The sequence below is a fragment of the Streptopelia decaocto genome (assembly GCF_964273445.1).
Source record: "Streptopelia decaocto genome assembly, chromosome: 2".
NCBI classification, from domain to species: domain Eukaryota; kingdom Metazoa; phylum Chordata; class Aves; order Columbiformes; family Columbidae; genus Streptopelia; species Streptopelia decaocto.
The window spans coordinates 54,279,506-54,301,226 of record NC_138655.1 but is presented as its reverse complement, the minus strand read 5'-3'; the positions used below and the strand labels follow the sequence as shown (position 1 = coordinate 54,301,226).

The 21,721-nt window shown below is 40.2% G+C and overlaps 1 protein-coding gene across 2 annotated transcripts in view; it reads right to left on the bottom strand.

Moving 5' to 3' along the window:
• Positions 1-3,189: 3,189 nt before the first annotated feature.
• RALBP1 (ralA binding protein 1) overlaps positions 3,190-21,721 on the bottom strand; it is a 33,856-nt gene continuing 15,324 nt past the window's right edge. The window contains exons 1-10 of one of the 2 annotated variants that reach the window (XM_082046633.1): positions 19,691-19,812; positions 12,654-12,750; positions 11,916-12,374; positions 9,520-9,869; positions 7,947-8,108; positions 7,338-7,469; positions 6,725-6,832; positions 5,835-5,956; positions 5,298-5,421; positions 3,190-5,020 (exon numbers count right to left, since the gene is read on the bottom strand). In XM_082046633.1, coding sequence (XP_081902759.1) covers positions 4,757-5,020; positions 5,298-5,421; positions 5,835-5,956; positions 6,725-6,832; positions 7,338-7,469; positions 7,947-8,108; positions 9,520-9,869; positions 11,916-12,374; positions 12,654-12,672 — 1,740 coding nt within the window. In that variant the 5' untranslated portion in view covers positions 12,673-12,750; positions 19,691-19,812 and the 3' untranslated portion in view covers positions 3,190-4,756. Of the gene's footprint in view, positions 5,021-5,297; positions 5,422-5,834; positions 5,957-6,724; positions 6,833-7,337; positions 7,470-7,946; positions 8,109-9,519; positions 9,870-11,915; positions 12,375-12,653; positions 12,751-19,690; positions 19,982-21,721 lie in introns of those variants that run through there. The other variant, XM_082046632.1, reaches the window with a different exon arrangement.

Here is a 21,721-nt window from a genome sequence, read left to right as displayed (position 1 = left end):
GAGAGACGACCACCCCATGCAGGTGTAGGTCTGGCTGTGGTGGTTTTCATGTTCTATCAATGGATTGTGCCCCCTGAGTTCGTTGTTCCAGGCTTGTTGGTGCTTTCCCCCTTTTGCCTGCCCTGTCAGAGGAAAGGTGGGCATTCACACAACAGGGAAAGTGGTTAATCTTTTAGTGATTTAGTGATAATCTTAAAGTGGTTAAACTTTTCTTTATATGCAAAGTTAGGACATACTGATAGGCCTTTTTCCTGATACCTGCCCTCCTCTATTCCCCACAGGCCCCCCTTTTGGATACTGTTAGTAGAAGCTGCAGAAGGGCTGTCAGCTACTGTTATGGCTCAGCAGTCAGAAGGTACGGCCAAGGGCAGGTCTCAGGCAACAATGGCTGCTCTCACTGCCCTGAGCCGTCACTGTACTGAGAACTCTTGTGTTTTGCAGTTCAGATGGGGGAATTTTTCCAGTGCGTGGGAGTTGGGGTTATCCAGTTAAAACCATATGCTTTGCAACATAATCCTTTGAACGCTGGCAGACCTCCTTGTTGCGTTGTTAAGATAGTCAGCAGCATAAGAAACTCCAGTTGTAAACCCGTATCAGCCCAAGTGCAAGTGCCAGCAGTGGGCTGAGGGCATGGAGCACCCCAGGTCGGTTCTGACAGGCGACACTTTGGGTATCCACATCTGTGACGGGATGGAGGAGCAGCCAGGGGCTTGGCCCATGGCTCTGAGAGTGAGGCTGTGCCTTGTTTCCCTGGGGCCGGAAGGACTGACACCCATTCTCTGGTACCGTGCGTGGTGCTGCTGGTTTCTGCTATCAGAGTGTGTTCTAAAGAACACCGTAGAGAACTTGTGCTGTTTTAATATAAGCCATATTTGATCTGGATGAGGCATTTTCCCCTCTGCAGATGAAGCACTATGAGTCAGAGGTGCGTGCTGAAAAATTAAAACCTTGACAGATTAAGCCTGGTCAAGCCTCTTTTTGGTGGAGATTGAGGTTGATGGGCTTTATTTATTTTTTTTTTTTTAATTGAAAGAGAATAGCCTTACATGGTCAGTTGGAAAATTATTGGCTCAGTGCATAGACTTTAAAAATTAGATTTAGCTCATTAATCTGACGGGACACAGAGGTAAAAATTAATCCCTCCAGTGCTAGTATTGGAATCGGTGAATGGAGGTGGAAGCTTCCTGTGCAGGGGTCTTTTATCCTCATCATAAAGGATGATGAATTTCTGGAACCCCTGATGGTTCCCTGTAGGACTGTGCTCCATAACAGAGCTTTCAAAGTACCTCACTGCTCTGGGGAGGAAACATGTCAGAATCAGAACAGGTACGTTCTGCTTCCATAAGAATGAAGCTGAGTCAGCCTTGGAAACCTGGTGTGGGCAACGCAGAGAGCCCAGGAAGTCTGGAAGGCTGCCTGGAATCTTCTAGGGTGTTGGGACACAAGCTGATGTTTTCAGACTTGTAGCAGGGATGTGATCTGAGAGGAGTACTGGTCATTGTTTTGTTTTGTATTTTTTCTTTCCTTATCTTGCAATAAATAAAAGACCTGCACCCTGTTCAGGCAGTAACAGTTTGCTTCAGGCTGCTTTTTTTCAGAGTAAAAAGACTTTATTGGGAAGAAAAAAAACCCACCTGCTTGGTATGCCAGATGGCTGAAGTTGGCTCATTGTCCCGTTGTATTTGAGCAAGTTATGCATATGAAAGCTGTCATGTTTCCAGTTAGATGAAAGTAGCCTGTTGCTGATGAAAACCACTTTTGTGTCCTGATTCAGGTTGGCACTGGAGTCCGGTGACTTGTTTATATGGTGCTTCTTGCTCCTTTAGGTTTCTGACTGATGTGACAAAAATCTGTTCCAGGCTTGTGTTGAAAAGGACTGTAAGATCATGTGAGGAATGTAGTTGTCCCCTGTCCCACCATTCCCCCTCCTTTCTCTGGAGTAATGCTCTGCGGTGGAAACACTTAAATTTACAAGAGGAAACCAGATGGGCCACAGCAACAAAACGTTTGTGACAAAGTCCAGCACACTAGAATGAACATTGCAGGCCTGTTTCTTCATTTCAGTAAAGGTAAGTCAGTCTGGTGTCTTGTCCAAAAGTCTGTCAGAGGGTCTGGTGCTGCACTCTGCACACAAAAGCTGCAGGTTGTTGGAAAAAGTAAGTCCATTTAAATGACACTTTAATTTAGATAAATTGGATATTCAGGATGTGTATGGACTCCACGAAGGCAGCCTGCTGTGCAGGCCTTGTTGGTGCCATTGTGGGCAATGACGTGAGCGCTGCATCTCACGGATTTCACTGTAGGGCACTTGGGTTGCATATGAAGTGATCTGAACAACATGCTCAGATTATTGTCTTATAATTATTCGTGACTTTATTTGAGATTAGCTCTGGCTTTTTCAGCTAATTATTTGCAACTGCCGCATGCAGCCTTTGCTAGCGAGGCTTTTTCACCATGAGCACCCCAAGCGTTGGGGTAGCGCTGCTGCTAGGGGATTTGGGGACAGCCAGACCCCTTGGCGGAGGTTAGGGGGGCAGGAGGAGCAGCGGCTGTGCCCTGGGTAGGGCAGGGTAGGGGGCTGAGGCTCGACCTCCCCCAGTGCTCTGACAAGGGGCCGTCGTTGGCGTGGGTCTGATTTGACCAGCGTTGACTGATACAATTTAAACTGCAGGAGTCTTATCAATAACTGTGTTTATCATTGGACGTATCATTTGAAAGAATGTAAAAGAAAATTTCAAGGAAACATCTTTCAGGTGTTTTGAAACTGAATTTCTGGTTACAGTCGCTGGACTACTGCAGGAGCAGCAATCACACCTCCATTTCAGACATCAGTGGTGCCACACTTCAACTGCATTCTAAGGTTGCAGGAGAAAGAACAGTCATCATGTGTTGGAAGTAATGATGTGAATAAGGTTTTTATACCTTTGCAGCTGAAATCTCTAGTAGTAACAGAGAAGAAAAGTCTCAAAATCTTTAATTTGATCAAGCTAAACTTGATTCAGCTGAGTTATGGAAGGTTTCTATGACACTCGATTGCACAGAGTGTTCTTTCAGAGGAGAGCTATTTAGAAAGCCTGAATTTATTTTTTCATATAAACTTCTCAAACTGCAAGTAGCTGCCCAAGAAGAGTAACTATTGTTTGCATTAGAAAAAGATATCATACATTATGAAGTAGATAAATTAGAAACTGCTTTCAAATGGCTGTTGAATTTATTTGCTTGATAAATACGATCCTAACAAAATAAAAGTTAACCAATATTAAGAGATTTGTCTGAAGAACATTAGAAAAATCCACGACAATTCAATAGGAATTAGTGTGAATCAAACAACAACAAAAAAGTTTAAATACCGCCAGCAAATATAAAATGTATGTAACGAAGGCAAGGGAGAATGCTTTAGTTTACATTTGTCATCTGACCACATTTTTCTGTGTTTATAAACTTTTTTTCCAAATTTTAAAAAAATACTATGCTGTTTTTCTATAACATATCAAAGCATTATTTGTACAAAAATCAAATCATGGCCAATGATTCACAACAGTGCAATAGATTAAAGAATATAACCACATCCAACAGGTGCTGAAAATAAATATCCAGATTAAAAAATAAGATAGCCTGTCTGCACACTGTGGAGTTTGCTGCCTATGTCTGAACCCAGGGGTGAGCATCTGAAACATTAAATGGCCCTTAAACGCCAGCATGGCTGGAGGCTTTTGATGGGTAGAAGCAGGAAACCAGCCAAACCAAACGCAAGTCCCAGGTGGTGGTTGTTTCTTTTTGAACAACACCACAAAAGAGGCTATTGCTGTTTGTTAGATTAGGTGCCTCCCATTGGCGTTGTTCTTCAGGCATATTTGGAAAGCACAAGTGACTTGCATTTCTGCAGAGGGAAATGCTGTATTGCTTGGTCAGGCAGCTCGATTAAGTGATGTAACCCATCCCCATCCCTGCCTAAAGTATCTGTCAGTGGCTTTCTCTGAGGGACCCAAACATTTGAAATGGCTGACGAAAAAGCTGGTGGCTTATCCGGCAGCAGTGTGAACACAGCCTGTCATAAACAGGTATGATAATGGTGGTTTATAAACGAGCAAATGGGTTACCTGTGTCGCTAAAAGACATGAACAGCTCTTGATGAACATTTCCACCATACAGGGACATAAATAATATCTCTCAAGTTTTTACATTTATTCAGTACATCTCAGAACAAAAATGAAGCTTAAGGGCATGTTAGGTAAACGCGATACCCCGCAGTCTCCCAACTTTTCAGCCAACCCAGAATAAATTTAAAGCTCCCTTGTATATATTCTGCATCAGAAAGGTATCAAAGGCACAAGCAAGAAGTGACTAGGTTAATAAGCAGAAATAATGGTGAATGAGGATGAAGAGATTCACAAGGCAAATAATTAGTAAATGTGGGTGAGGTTTTGTTTATTTACTGAAAATGAGATCTTCCAATTCTGCTCCAATGAATGTAAATAATGATTTTGGTTTAAAATAAAACTGTTACTGGATTATTTTAAATCACCTGAAGAAAACGAGTCTTGAAATAATCTGATACTAACTGGAAAACTCTTCTGGCCTCTGCAAACAAACCTGAGTCTGATGAGTAGAAGCCACAAGTGTTAGAGACAAAAGTCTCCAGGGCTTAGAAGTTTCTTTACAGAATGTACACAGCCAGCAATAATTTGTGCAGTTTGACTCAAATTACAGTAATTCGCACCGTTCAGTTGATTTTATGCATATCCAAGGAGCCTGATCAAATTGGAGTTTCTTTCCTGTCTTTACTTGGCGATGGCTTGACTTGCTGCTCCTTGCTTGCTTTTGGCTGCTCTTTGGCTGCTTTTGTCTCCAGGACAGTGTCTCTTTGCTGCTGAGGAACACCCCCGCGTTTTTCTGGCTCCTCTTCTTCCTGCACCTGCTGCTCCGATTTCGCTCGCTGCAGCAGCCGAAGCTGTACCCGCAGTTCGATGATGGCCTCTCGCTCCTCGTGAATCGCTTGGTTCAGGTGGTTGTTCTTTATCTTTTGAGTAAGGAAAACAAATGTCAGAGCTTCTTCTGACAAAGAACTGCTGTAGTGAGGGCGGCCGCTTAGCCCTGCACAGTGAAGCTTTGCTGTTAACCCAGGCAGCAATGTGGACGTGCACACTACAGTGATTTTAAAACAGAGCACGTGGGTTTTATGCCTACGTGAAATGGATGCAAAAGTACCAGTTTGCACGTGTGCAAAAGTCTCTGCACAGACTAAATCAAGTAACCACTGAGAAGAGCATCAATTAATACAAAGATGCAAATCTTACCTCCAGTTCCTCGTTCTGCCTCTGCAAATCTTCCAGGATGACCTGCAGTTCCTCCTCATCTTCACTCTCACTTTCACTCTCGGAAGAATATTCCTCGGTTTCACTTCGGCCGTGCTGCTGGCGACTGAAAGACCAATGACAAACTCTGATTTAAACGCTTCCTCACGTCTGCCAGAACTAGAGCGGTATGAAAGAGTCAACTTACAGCCACTGAATAATCTGCAGTGGTTTTAAAAACAAAACCAAAATTTATTTTCAAAGCTTAATTTAGTAAACCAGTGATTTCCCAGGGGGGATTTTTTTAGTGCACAGGGTCTTATTTCCTTTAGATGATAATTCCATTGTTATACTCAGAATTTATCCCAAGAGGTCCAAAGTTGCTAAGATTTCAATTAAAAAAGGCAGATTTCAAATGTGCTGTTCATAGGGTGAGCTTTTAAGTGAATTTAGAGTATTGTTTCAGAAGAGCATATATGTACTTCTAAGCAAAGAATGCCCGCCTGGCAGGGGCTCTGATGTGAGCAGTGTCGCTTTTACCTTTGTATTTCAGCTATTTCTGCTCGGAGGCGATCTATTTCTTCCTTTTCTGAGGCAATCTGTCTCCGCAGAAACTGCTCCATGGCCAGTAGTTCTTCTTGTTCTGTTAAAATCTCGTTCTCCTGCAATGATCAATGAGTTCACTTAAAGCCTTGACTTTACGTTCTATAGGAACACATGACCAGTATCAGATGATGCTGTTCTCTGAAATACTGTCAGAAGAAGTGGTTAACAGGCCTGCCTTGATTCATCAAGACCTCAAAGCAAATCTAAGTTCAAAACCAATGTCTGTTCTTGAATCCTCAAGACAATTGCTGTACTGAATAGTTGTGCAGATGATGCACCAAATTCTGGCACATTTGGCTGCCTGTTTCCTTAAATCGCAGGGAAAAGCTCTGGCTGACCAGTAAAATAACTAGAAAAACTGAATTATAAAGTATGTCTTTGAAGATGAATGTTCAAGGAGCAAAGTACAGTGGAGAGAAGATCAAAGTTAATGAGGGAAGCAAAGGAGGGCAAAAAAGCCAAAATAGTTGCTTTACTTCCTTTGATCAGCAGGAGAGTAGTTAATGGCATTAGAACTGGTTAGATTTGGAAATGCTTTCTGAGTATATTTAAAAAAAAAAAGAAGTAGCCTTTATTGTTAAATGGTGTCTCCTTTCTGCTGTTAGCAAAGGTCTAACTCAGCACTGGGTTCATGCCTGCAGTCAGTGTTGCTTCCCTACTTTATTTACAATTAAAACAAAGCCCTGTATTTTAATGGACTGAGAGACCCCTTTAAGCCTTCAACCTCCCACTGCATTAGAAAGAACAAAAGTGAGTTCAATATTTCTGAAAGATAAGGAACAAGAAAATACCAGCAGACAACCAGGTAAGAGCCTGCCACCTACCTGTGCAAGCAGAATATTTATAACTTCTTCATTCTCATTCATTTCTTCTTTGGAGACATCCTCCTTGGAAAGGCTGGCAATTTCTTGTGCAATCTTTGTTTCACACTCCTGACAGAGAAGGAGAACAACTTTGAAAAGGACAGCTTCTCCACTCATTCTATTTACTGTAAAAAGAGATTTTTTTTTTTTTAACATGTTATTTTCCAAATTTAGAATCACCATCTCGGTTGTCTTCAAAGTTTTCAGCAAGGTCTGTCTCTTCTCTGGGACATACCTGAAGTTTGTTAACCTTGAGTCTTCCAGTAATTCCCCTTGGTACTCCAGGACACATTGTTTTAAGCATATAATGCTTACATGCTCTATCAAACGCTTAAGCTTTTAATCATACTTTTTTTTTTTTGTAAACAACTATGAAGGAGTGCAAAGATCTTGCTGTCCCTAGGGAGAGCCAGCTAACTACAAAATGCAATTGCTTGTCAGACGTGTAAAGTTAAGACAAAAAAAACCTGCAGTAAAAAGAACAAAACATGGTTTGATCTGTGTGCCTCTGCACTGCCAGAAATCAGGAATCTGTGATTTAGGTGTTTGGCCAATAAATAGCAAAGTTACCCACCTGTCTCTTAGCTTCTCTTAGTTTCCTCTTAAGAGCTGTTAAAATTCTTTGCACCTCCCAGAGTCTCTCTTCTTTGGATAAGTCTTTTATCCCTGCCTGCAAGTCCCTGTGTAAACAGTTCAGCAGGAACTCCTAGAAATATTGCCAAAGAAATTAGTGTCTTTAACATATCATAGCAGGGCAGACTGAAAAGAAATATCTTTTTGGTTTTGTGGCAACTGGCTTGTTTTGGTTTTCAATGCCTGACATGTCGACCAACATCAAGTGTTTGTTAACTTACATTCAGCACGTGATCTAGAACTAGCTGAAGAGCAATACTAAAGAATCCACGTTTTTAAACATGTTCTCCTAACCTTTCTCCCATGGTAAAAATATCAAAGATCATAGCAAAGCAATCCATGAAAGGCACAGTTATAATCATCACAAGACCATAAACACTTTCCACACATGAAATGGGCAGGAATATCACCAGTCTCTGTCCAGTGGTGTCCACTGACAGGACGATTGTGATGGAATTACAGAGCATGTTACAAGCTTATGAGAATTTACTACCGAATGTACAGAAGTCAGGGCAAAGATAAACATGAAAACAGTAAAGTAAATGCCAACCTGCCGCCTGATTTCTTCTTTGATGCTTTCTTGTGTTTCTGGAAGCGCTGGCATTGTTGCCATATTTGACCAGCGAAGGGGTTTTGTCACCTGCTTCAGAGTCACGTTCCCAAAGAACTCCTGAACATGTGTGAAAAATACATACAGGACACGGTTGCTGATCTGCAAAGAAAGGCCAGACAAAATATTGGTTAAGCTGATTTATTCACATCATCTTTATCTGCAATGCACAGTATCTTTCTCCAGAAACACGCAGCTTTTAGTATGGCTTTTGGTGAGTCGTAGTCCTGTTAGTTTGTCCCAACAGATTAAAATCTGAATTTAAAATGGTACTTTAGATGACCTAGTGCTGACCTCATGGAATGACTTCACTCTCTCTCTTACCTGTGTTTCTGAGGCATTTTTATGCTAAACTCAGAATTTTCACACATCTTAACCTACCGCAACTGTTTTAATCACTGGTAGATACAGAATTGTATTACATCTTTACACATGTAAAGGTTGTTAGTGACAGCAACAGGTAAGAGGGAACACCAACCTATGTCCTATGGCTGCTTGCTGGTACGTTCTCTGTCCTCCCCCAATCTGTAACTATTTTCTGCAACTCTCAGCTGATTTAATATAGCAGAAAAAGTAGCTGGAAAGAAGCTGCTACTGTACTCCTTGTCTTAATACAAGACAGAACAAGTATTTATTTTGATATTATATCTTCCATTAAAATTCAAAAATTTACTCTGAAAGATGAGTGTTTTGTCACTACCTGCGTTTTAATTGCTAAAATCTACTTCACGACAAAACATGATGGGGCCTGCGTTCTTTTACAGTAATTGTTGCTTCTTTTGTTAGATAGAAAGCGCCTGGCACAGCAAAATAGCCAGGAATATGCAGCCCTTCTGCTACTGAGTCTCCACCTAGACTCTTAATTATAAAGCGAAGCTTTTCTAAAGTGTGCATTTCCTTCTAGAAGACCCACACCAAGTAACACCTATTTCCATTATGCACAGGACTAATCCTCAGCTGTATTTAAATATTTCCAAGATGTTTATTAAGGAATTAATCCAGAAACCACAAAATCTTACTGGAAAACTAAGTCAGTTGTTTTTCCCCAGCCATTTGACTGCAGCCACCAAAGCCATTGTACCGAAGCCACTGCTGCACCAGGAAGATCTATTTGCAGGATGGGGTTCATCACCCTGATGTTAAAATCAAGCAACAATACACTCTTCACTAAATTGTCACTGAATATAAAGCTCACAGAAATTGTGTATCTGCATGAATTATTGGGCAAATTCAACATTAAATTACTTCTGTTCACGACAGAAATAAAATCCTGAGAGCATCTTTGTAACACTCTCATAAGAACCCAAGTATCAGACCCGCAGTATGCAAGCTCACATTCAGAATGCCTTTTGTTCCCCCTTTCCCAGCATTTTAGGTTCCTGAGGTATAAAGAGAAGCTGTAATTTAGCTTTACTGTATCAGACAATACCTGATTCCCACCTGCAAAAGAATTCCTACAAAGTCTACCTTGGGCTGAAGTTCTGCTCTAACACTTGCTGTGTGGTACACGTACCTGGACAGTAGGGCTGAGCACTATAGAAATATTCTGGATGTTCATTTTTGTTTCCAGTTCCTTTGCGATAACATGGTCCATGTGCACAATCAGCCAAGAAATCAGGAGATGGTTACACTCTGGCAACTCCTTCAGCAACCTCTGGCATTCCTGAACTTTCTCAGCTTCTGTGCTCTTCCCACAAGCGTCTTCAAAGCGAGGCATTAGCTCTTTGGTAAGCAAATTTTCAGGCAGTTCTCGTAGGTACTGTTTCAGCAAGCTGGCTACTGTATTGGGCTCATATTCTTCCAGGTTGGGAGATTCTTCTCGATCATAGGCTGCTTTTAGCTCATCAACTTTTGATTTTATTCCTTAAAATATTTAGAGCAAGAATTAAGAGAAATCTTCAACTGTAAATGTATAATAGTTATATTTAAATTTTTTTGGGGGGGGGAATGAAATTGTTTCACCTCTCCTTATGATTTAAGCTAATTGAGGAAGGCCTTTTAAAGGTCATCCACATGTAACAAAGTTCATAGAATCACAGAATTGTATCAGTTGCAAGAGACCCTCAAGATCATCAAGTCCAACCATAACTTAACTCTAGCACTAAACCATGTCCCTAAGAACCTCATCTAAACGCCTTTTAAACACCTTCAGGGATGGTGAACTCCACCACTTCTCTGGGCAGCCTGTTCCAGTGCTTCACCACCCTCTCCGTGAAGAACTTTTTCCTAGTATCTAAAAAAGTTAAAAATCATTACTCAAAATTATGTGTTCACTGCTTCTAAAAGACTGACTACTACTACGAAGCAAAACCACAATGGTGCCGAAGTTCTGAATCAGAACTGGTGCCAGCATTTCCTTGCATCAAGGAACACAAAATAGGGTGATGAAGGGCAGGGGAACATAAGATCAATTATGTATTTGCATTTAGCATCTTTCTGGCTGTTCAACTATACAGCCTTAAGCCAAGTAGCAAATATGCTATCAACTCAAATATTGTGCAACAAGTTGTACCTATAACAGCTTTCCTCTGTCAAAACAAAACCCACACTTTTTCCTTTCCAGATTTCCAGCTGGCCCTTCTCAGCAGAGGAATCTCACACAGGATTCCTGATTTGAGGCACTGCATGAATAAAAGTGTGTTTACACAATTACTCAACCCAGCCAAGACTTTCTGTAAAGTGTTTTTATAACTCGGTGGCATTCCAGTCTCCTCAAACTCAGGGAAATTTCATTCTTAAAGCTCAAACACCCACTTGAGTTACATCAGCTCAATGTGCTGCCATGGCTTGGCTCATACACAACCAGCAAAACTGGGTGCACTCAGCCCGTGGTCAGGGCCAGGTAAAATGTGCCCAGTTTCATGTCCAAGGAGTTTAGTCATCACAACAGCTGATAGGTTGTTAAATCACCGCAATCCTCTCCCTGAGCTCTCCATTTAAACAACCTTACACACACAAGAGGGTGCTGTTGCACTGGTTTACACCTACAAAGTACAAACATCACAAATGATTTACAGAAAACACACCTTGTGTGAAAATTCCCAATGCATTATGTGTTGAAAAAAACCACACAATCGGAATGTTCCGATGGGCAAGACGAAGAAACTGCTGAAGCTGCTGCGGTATTCATGCATGCCTACCAAATACCATGTAGATCGACAGCGTGAAGACAGCTTAATGAAGCCATTCCAATCGTTTGCTTACTGTTTTACAGTGCTAGGCAACTTGTTCCAAATACTTTTCCTCAAATTCCTTTTCTCACTTGTTCTTGCTCCCTTAAACATACCCACAGAGGTACTTATACAAGTTATATTGCAGATGCAGTTCACAAATAAAGGGACTGTTTTGTTGAACGTGACTAAAACTGATGTTTCATTTATGCAAGCTGGTGTTACTTAACTACCATGGTTAATTGGCCCGCTGTTGCTAGGTTTAAATAGTGAAATTTGCATTTTCTGCTTATTAGTGTATTTGCCCAAAGAAAAGAAGTTTTAAGAAAAAAAAATAATACAATGGAAGTAACTGGAAAAAGCAACTTAGTGGGAAACTTAAGTAATAAAATAGTTATATCTCATCTTTGCTTTTGCAGTCAACTAGCATTGTATTTCTAATGGAGAAGTGAAAAAATACAAGCTGGCCATACTTACACATTTTATGCATTGTTACCATCCTATCACAAAAGGCCAAAACAAGCGTATTTTTACTGCCATTAAGGAGTCCCACCATATTAGCAACTTTTCTGGTACTTCAGACCTACAGCTATGCTTAACTTTAGCTACCTAATTATCGTTCGGATAATTAAAATTAATTCAGCTATAAACAGAGTCTCTAGGTGTTGAAGATGGTAAAATAATAAGAAAATTGCATGTAAAGACCTTAGGAACCTGCATGTCAATGTGCCCAGAGTACCTGAAACTCTGTAGATGCCTTCACATTTCATGCCATACTTCTCTACGTAATCTATACATTCACGGAAAACGGCTGGCAGGCGGATGCCATCATACAGCATGGTCCTGTCTACCGCGTCAGACAAAGGAATGCCAAACACGGGCCTGTGACTCGGAACATCCACTTGAGGTATCTCTGTCTCTTGAATTGGCTTCTTCTTTTTCTTTTTCTCTTTCCACTGTTTTACAACATCTGCTGCAGTTAAGTCTTTTGACTTCTTCTCTTTATGCTTGTCTTCCTTATGCTTGTCTTCCTTGTGTTTTTCATCTTTGGGTTTCTCTTTTATCTTAAAATCCTTCTCCCTTTTTTTTGAAAAGCTGGGTTTCTTGAAGACATGTATTCCCTTGGACCGCTTCAGCTTTGAAGGACTTTCAGCTTCATCGCCGGAACTGTCCTCTTGAAATGCGGCATAACCTTCCGCTATTAGGCAAAGGAGGAGAAGGCAAGAGGACAGCTGTGAGTCTGTTTAGTTTCTAGATAGCACATCATAACAGGGAGAGAACAAGAAGCAAATATGTAAGGAGGAGAGAGAAGAAGATGCATGAATTAAAACACAGCACCTGCCTGACTCCTCAGAAGGTTTTATTGAGTTTTTACACAATTAAGTGGAGAAAGATTAAATCAAGGTTGCGTAATCACATCAAAGATAAGCCACACAGCTCCTGAACAATCTAAACAATTAATACTTCATATACTTACTCATAATGGCAATGTCCATCTTATGGGCTAGTTTCCCATCTAATAGTCAAGGAAATGCAAAATAAAAACAACTGTCTGGCACCTTCTCTCTATGTTCCTGTAATCAACAGTATAAGAGTCACTGTTAAGGATCATCTACTACATACACGTAATTCTACACAAACTTCTGCTAAGAACAAACTAAATTTCAGCCACTTAACTCCCCAATTCATTTCCAGAATATTACAAATTTCAAGATAAGTACGAAGGTAACAAAGTTTCAGCCTCAAATAAAATACCAACAAACAAACAAACAAACAAAAAAGCCCAAGCACACTTACTTTTCCATTAGACAAATAAAGCAACTCCAGTAACACTAGCACAATACCTGTCAGTGAAGCCGCGTATTTGCCTTAAAAAGCATCAAACAAGTCCCTGGGTGGCGTATGCTGTTTCAGCAGCAAAACACCAAGTGCTGTCTAAAAGGTACACCTGTGTTTTTACTGACTACGCCTCTGCAGCTAGCCCTGCCCATCCTGCAGGCAAGAGCAAGGAGAGCTTTAAAGGTGGATTACAAAACAAAACCAAAACAAAACCAAAACCAACCAAACCAACATACAATCAAACCAAAAAGTCAATTGATTGTGATGGTACCCCATTTAAAGAAAAATAAGCCTAAAACCTGGTCAACAAAGAGGACATTTCACATGCCACCTGCAGCAGTCAGGTCCCCGGGGCAGCCAGCACTGGCTTCAAGGTGAAGCCCTCACCACACAGACCCTTTGAGGCTCTTCCACTACCCACAGGCAGCGCCTCTGCCCAAGTGAGGGACCACATCAACACTAGTTTTGGGTGGTGGAAAACTACCCCCTTCAATTATAAGAGCGAGCGTCACGGACAAGGTTATAGTCTGTAATTTTTACAGGTGAAAGATATTGTGCAAAAGAACCAAGGGGCATTCAGTCCTTTATTCTTCAAATTCTAAACTATATTAAGGCTCAGAGTTTCTCAGCGTTATTTCAGCACATCCAAGCAGCTGTCTGTATTTTGAGGCCTCCTTGGCTGCTCTGTGGAAGGTAGCTTTTAATAGTCAAATAAATATAAGAAATCTATTAAAGCATGGAACTGCCATAAAATAATTACAGCTGTTTGACCAGCTCACCCTTCCCATCCTGGACTCGTCCCAAACATGCACTTTATGTTATAGATGTAGAAAGGCTGCAGCACTGTTCCCATCCAAGGGAATTTTAATATAAAAATGCAAATGTTAACTGGAGGACAGCTAGCAACCAGGTCTTACCCTTCCTGTTTACTGGCTAATCCATCATTCCCTCTTCTGGTAAACTAAACCCAGAAATGGATACGGAAACAGGCAGTGCATAAACAAAGAATTCAGCCAGATCTTCCCCAGAGCTCAGAACAATCCACCCTCAACCCTTCCTGCTGGGTGGCTGTGACAGCCCCAGTCTGGCAGCATGGGGTTCCCCCACACGCACTGGGACCGGCACCAGCGCATCCCCTGGGCCAGCACAGGGGACCCGAGGTTGTTTTCACCACCAAACACAGCCCCTGCCTCGCCTGTCTCAACACTCCGTGTTGCAACACAAACCTCAGTGCTTTTCTAGAGCTGTGGTAACGCAACGCCAGCAACAGCACATGACTGGAACTGGTAATTCTTGACTTTGTGAGAAGACATGAAGGAACAAGTTAAATACAAAACCAGCCTATTCTAATTTGTTGCAGTAACGTAAGTCAAAGTTTAGAAATACATGCTAATGACAGATTCACAGAGAATCTTCCACCCATACTAAGAGGGGTTTTTGTATGTCTCTCAGGTAACCCAATTTTCTTTACCGTACTTCTGGTAATAACATTGCTGTTTACCTTTCACCAGTGATACAATATATTGAAATATAAACAACCTGAATTTACACAGAAGAAATATCATCAAAAGCACTTGACAAATCAGGTAATTTTAAACAAAAGAAGTATTACCTACTGTTAGTAAACTAGTATATCTGTTCACTGTTCTCTCAAGACTTCTAGTCTGCATTTTCCCATCACTCTAACGTGCACCAATTTTCCTCCACCTGTACGAAACCAGTATTCATTTAATAAATACTCAAATTCCACCAGCATAACAACGGGACTCTGCCAGTTCCTTCTTTGGGCTTTGCCACTATTATGCCTTCACTGCAGTTACTTTAAATGTGATGCTGCAAGTACAGCTCTTACCTTACTGAAAATGATGAAAATCGCTTTGAAAAATAATAATAAAAAAATTCCAGTGTTACTCTGGAAAAATCTAATTTACAGGCTTAAAAGCTTTGTCACGCAGCAAGGCCACTGTTTCTATCAGTCTCCTTACTTGGGAATACTTGTCCTGCACTCTCACAATGCAGCTATAAATTCCTGCTACAGCATTTACTTTTGACACAAAGGGGTGCATTGTGTAAAACTGCCACTTATCAAACCTACGATATGATACATTTTGTGCATCAGGTTTCTGATGAGTTTTTAAGTCATTTATGCCTCTACATCGGATGTTGGCTCCCTGGGGAAATTTGGATGCACCTGTAATTAATTCACTAAGAGGAAACATGGATTGCTTTTACATATGGAAGACTTAGTAGGTCAGCTATGACTATACAGACCTGTGCACAACACTAGCATTAGTTATAATCTAATTTCAATTTATCAGAGGGATTGCCATCAACTTGTATGCCACTTATAGATAAAAGCGTAAGACATCCATGAATGCAGAATGAGCTGGTGTAGATGGCTTCTGTTTCCTCTCCTAACCCACAAGATGTGTTGTTATTATTAATAGAAACTGAAAACTTACAGACATTACCAACACTTACTATTCAACTTTCAATTAGATCTGTTTGCTTGTAATATACATTCAACTCACTGACGTGAGCACAGCACTCCCAAACAAATTCTGCATTCGCATTACTGTGCAGTGCTACGCAAGGAGAGCAAATTAACTTGAAATATTAAATTTGCCTTATTTTTATATAAATAATTACTGGCATTAAAAGGCAAGCTTTTAAACTATTTGCAAAGAGCACTTTGCTAAATAAATACACAGTGCTATACAGGTACACATGTCAATTTGTCAGTAGATGGGATGTAGCAACACAAAGATAAACCTTGATATGAAGAGTCTCTAATGCTTATCGCGGGTAGAAAATTCTAGTAACTTCTTATTCTGTAGATCTGGAAACTGTACTCAGAGCTTTTCCACACACCTCATCAGTAAAAACAATGTTTTGTTTGTAATGGCAGCTATTTGGTTATTTCGTAGGATGACAACGGCTTCCTTAAAATGTTCAACAGACATGTGATATTTCTCCACAGAAATGAAGGATCCTGAGCATGAATGCAACTTACCAAGTCATTGCTTTACTTGGAACAGCTGGGAATGCTACTGGAGCTTTTGTATAGTTGCTGGATGTCCAGCAGAAATTATTTTGGAGAAAAATCCCTTATGATGACAGAAAAGAGAGTAGGCTGGCATCTTCCACCTGGTGGTACCCAGCACAGAGTGGCAGATGGCTAGAATCTCAACTCAGCAACTCAGGGAAGAAGATAAAGGTTGACACCAACTGGAGACCCAGGATTGTTTGGAGAAGGTCCCCAAGTTAACAGGAGGAATATTTCAGCCCTCCTCTACATCTCAAAAAACCCATATACGACCTCTTGCCCAACACATTAGAGATTTGGTCTTCAAAAATATTTCCTGAAAATTTCGGAAAAGTTCATACCAATGATACTACTGTCTTTTCACAAGATAGTTTAGTTTACTATTCAACCAATTCTCCATTTTCCCACAAATTATATAAAGAAAATGAAAATTATTCTAAACAAAAAATCCTAGCTACATACTGAACCCATCCTGTCCAATGGTATCAATCTCAGAAGTAAAACAAATGGGCAGAGTAAGATGTACTACATACAGACTATCTGCAGAAATTATAATGGGTGGAATAGCTTTTTAAGTATTACTTATAAACTTTTTCTTTTGCAAGGAACTGCATATTTTATGGTGTGATTACTGACAGAAAGTTAACCATTAAAAAAAAAGTCAATTACGCTAATCAGTGTCTCATATAAACCATTACTGCTTCAAAACAACCATCCTTTTTCGCTTGCACGCTGCCACAGCACAAGTTCTTCCACGGGCAAAGGTTGTTTTGAGGCAGGAAACAGACTGGTGTTAAAACTATCCCAGTAAAAAGAAAATTCATTTCAACCCCTAAGAAGTCCCTCAATCTAACTCATTCTACAGCTAACCAACAGGATGTCAGAGAGGAGCAGAGAAAGACATCAGTGGCTGAAACTTTTTTCCAGTAGTTGTCATTCCACACAAAAAAACCAATATTTCATTTAATTTTCTATCACTGCCAAAAAAATTTCATAACTTTTTCCCCAGGATAATTGCTGTGTATTATTAGATTATTGCCATCAACATGAAAAATATCAAATTATTTTATTATCTACATAGGAAAGAAGATCCCTTACTAGCATATCAAATGCTGAAGATAAGAGTATATTTCTCCAGCAAAAAGAATTTACCTGAAAAACTAAAATGGGGTATTTATCCTTCCCGTTCCATATATCCTCCTGCTCTTCAAGCATTCTTGAAGTTTACATTTAGAGTATTATTAAAATACCCCAAATCTTTGTAGAATTAAAGTTACATACAGTTTCAGGAGTTTGGATGACCTTGTTATTAATTCACTAGTATTGTAAGTTCAACAGACATTTACTCTGTCATAATTTAATATCAAAACTTTTCTTATTCTCCCTGAAATGTTCAATTATATTTGTTTAAGCCTCAAATGACATGATTGTAACAGATGTCCAGAGAAGTGAAAAGAAACAATCTGAACACATGCAATAGGATTTAAAAAGTGGAAGAACCTGAAAAATCAAAAGTATGGAAGGAATAACAACAGGCAAGGCTGGAAGGGGAACTCTTAAAATCAGCCATGTTAGCAGCTGTAAAAAGCCCTTGTCATTTACATACATGAAATGTCTGTTCAGGGTATATTTACAATAATGACCATTTTTTTTACTGTACAAGAGATACCAAAAGCTTTGTATGTAACTTACTCTTATACCTGACTGGCAATTATACGACTTACTTACATTAGGGCTAAGAAATGCTGAATGCCTTTTACATTATAGCTCCAAGACAGAATTTGATTTTTCCTACGTTTTGCATTTTCGTGTTTTTGAGGATTTTTCATACTTTTAAAGCTTCTTTTAAGTAACAAAAATTGCCTTCCATCAGCTCTAAAGCGTGCTGTAATCACTTGTGGAATAAAGCTGTTACAGTGCTAATGGGCACAGACCTGCACGTATTTGCTGAAGAAGCCTTTTTCCCCTTCAGCCTTCAGTTAGACCATCACTATGAGACATGCAGAGTTACACCACAAATCCACACGATGTATAATGCTGACCCCTAACAATTCTAAATTTGGAGGTGTCTAATCCAGAGTTATAACAGAAAGCTGACTTGCAAAGAAGAAAAAAACAGCTTCTAATAACTTGAATTTAGACCCATCCAATCGATACTGAATTTTCATCACCAATCCAATATCCTGTATTAGGTTAATAAGTTAACATTAGGAAAAAAACTAAAGAATCAGTTTTCTTAAAACCTGCAGGAATTTAAACTGTTGATTTTAACTGGAGAATAATATATTCTTGAGTTATAGTATCCTTTATGCACAAAGTGTTTAGTTCATAACAACAGTCCTTCTAAACTGTGCCAGAAACAAATCCTGCATTCTTGGAAACTGGTTTCATTAAAAGCAGGGCAGTGGCAGCAAATTCTTAAAGAGAAAATATTTAAATATGTGCATGCATATTAATAATAGTCACCATATTCACTCTAACATGCCAGAATACTGTGTGCTGTTTCATTATCTTTTATCTTCCAAATTTCACAAATGAGAAGTGTCAAGGTACACTGGCATACAGAACTTCCAGGCCTCAGAGATACGGGCATCGTACAAGATGAACATTATTTCAAAAACTTGCTCAAACAAATGCCAATTTAAAAAGTACTAACATTTGGGCTGTGATATTTTAGTTTTCAGAGACTTGGACAGTAAGGATCTTTCTGGTACTGAGAGTGCTCAGTATCGACTTAAAATTTCCAAGTTCTTTCAGAATATGTAGAAAAATGCTACTGAATAAAAACTATTCCATGTTTCCAAAATTTTCTGCACAACTCTAAAGGTGGGAAGTAAGATTGTTTCGCAGGAGCCCATTTTTTAAATAAAAACTTCCATTCTGGACATTGATACACTGACAAAGAATGGATTCTATAGTCAAAGCTTTACTTTCTTATAATTTCTACTCTGTGAGTTCTAGTAAATTCAGATCCCAATGCTGGCTTGCACATTTTTGAACTCTGCAATAATACTTAGGCACTGCTGGAGGAAAGTGCATGATCAGACTAAAATGAGAAGCCAGAGAAAAAAAGGACCCAGCTATTATTACACCTCAAATAATGGTGCAGTGTGCGCAAGAAAACTTGAGATGGTACACAACAGCAAACCTGATACAGGAGACGTAAAGGAAAAGGGTCAAAGTTGTTGAAACTGACTCGTCCAAATTTAAAAGTACAAAATTCAGGAAAAACACACAGTATAATAGCTACCACCTCAGCTAAAATTTCAAAAAACATCTATTTAGAAATACACTTGAAAAATCCCACTTGGAATGTGAATAGATAATGAGATTAGAAGAACCCCATGCCAGGCAATTACCAATGCATTGTTAAAGGTTTTGGATAAACACATTTATTAGTAATTTTCTGGGCATATGCTTGGCACCTGTATCAGAGAAAAAAAAATCCAATTTTTGGTTAAAGCTTTTTTTTTTTTTGGAAGAGAAACAAGTATTGCACAAATCCTGTTTGTACAAGTTAATTTCCTGCACACCTACACAAGTTCCACTGGGAATATTAAGCAATTTTGAGAGGAAGGAAGAAAGAAAGAGAAATTATAAGCATGAAATAAGAGAAGTTGCCTACTCACTTCTTTTTTCTTTCTTCTTAAATTTTCCTTTCTTCTTCCCATGCTCCTTTTCATCATCAGATACTATATCTGGAGGCTCGTGCAAGCTGTCATGAGGTGGTGAAGGCTCACCGGTGCGGTACAACCCAGGGAATTTTGTAGGACTGATTTCTTCAGAGCTGGGAGTACGAGCAAGACCCCCGCTGTGTTCTACTCGACGGTGTTCACTGGGGCTGCTCGTGGGAGGCAGGAAGCATTCAGTCATTCTGATTCCCTGATATCCAAATGAAATCTGCTACCTGTCCATCACACCTGCAGCAGGGGAAAACAAAAAGAAACCCCACACAATTTTAAGCACCGGGTGTCAGAATACCTTACTTAGAGCTCTATCCTGAAAACACAACAGCAATACCTTCTGCAATGAATGCTCCAACTTACGTCAAGACACAGTAACACAACATCAGGTCCTAAGTTCAGTGTTTGCAGAATCTCTCCATTAACTCCTAAACCATATTATCATAATAAAAGAGTTGCTAAGTTGCTATTTTAGCCATCTGTACTTTACCCTGTATAAAACATTATATATTAAGTACTGGAATATTTTAACACTTGAAATAACTCTTACAAAATGTATAGTCAGTTTGCATACCGATTGGCAAATAGATCTGTCTGGAACATCAGAGTACTTGTGAGCACTGCACTTAAGGCAAAGATCATTTTCATCTTTCCCAAGCATATTTTACAGATGCAAATAAGGACTTGCCTGGCCTGTTGCAATAAGGAAAAAAAAATCCTAAAGTAAAATCCATCTTCTAATTATGCTAATGCAAATTAAATAATGTAGAAAAAGAATGATTAAGTTTTTCTGGTATACAACAACTTCACATTTGAAGAGGCTATATCAGGTCATCTGCACCCAGATGCTGATACATTGTTTGCTTGAGAGTTATGGCCAAATAAAAGATAAGATGAAAATTGCTGAAAGAAGCCAATACATAAATTCTCAGCAGTGGAAACTGTAAGCAAAAAAATTATTCCTAGAACAAAATCTGAGAAATTCCACAGAATAGATAAGCCATATGGGACATCATACTTCTGGAGGCTGCTTTATTGAATTGGGCCCTCTGTGTCTAAATCATCACCCTCAGATATGAGCTCTTCTTTCAAGGGATGAAAGGAAAACAGAAATAGAGCAAACTCCAGAAAAAGTAAAAGCTATTTCCGACCCCCATTGCCCCAAGTGTCAGGGCAAGAACAAAAGAAGGACTAAGGAGTATCTCCACCCTCTGGTGAATGCGGGGGGAAACACAGTGACAGAAGATGAGGGCAAGGCTGAGGTACTAAATGCCTTCTTCACCTCAGTCTTTAACAGCAAGACCAGTTGTGCTCCAGCTACCCAGACCCCTGAGCCAGAAGACAGGGATGGGGAGCAGAATGAAGCCCCAGTAATCCAAGGGGAAATGGTTAGCGAACTGCTACACCACTTGGACACCCACAAGTCTATGGGGCCAGATCAGATCCATCCAAGGGTTCTGAGGGAGCTGGTGGAGGTGCTCACCAGGCTACTTTCCATTACCTCTCAGCACTTCTGGATAACTGGGGAGGTCCCAGCCAACTGGAAGTTGGCTGATGTGACACCCACCTACAAGAAGAGCCAGAATTAGGGTCTGGGGAATTATAGGCCTGTCAGTCTGACCTCAGTGCCAGGGAAGGTCATGGAGCAGATTATCCTGAGTGACATCACATGGTACATACAAGACAACCAAGCGATCAGGCCCAGTCAACATGGGTTTATGAAAGGCAGGTCCTGCTTGACCAACCTGATCTCCTTCTACGACGTGACCCACCTAATAGATGATGGAAAGCCTCTGGATGTTGTGTACTTAGACTTCAGTAAGGCCTTTGACACCCTATCCCACAGCATTCTCCTGGAGAAGCTGGCAGCTCAGGGCCTAGACAGGTGTACTTGGCAATGGATAAAGAACTGGCTGGATGGCCGGGCCCAAAGAGTTGTGGTGAATGGAGCCAAATCCAGTTGGTGGCCGGTCATGA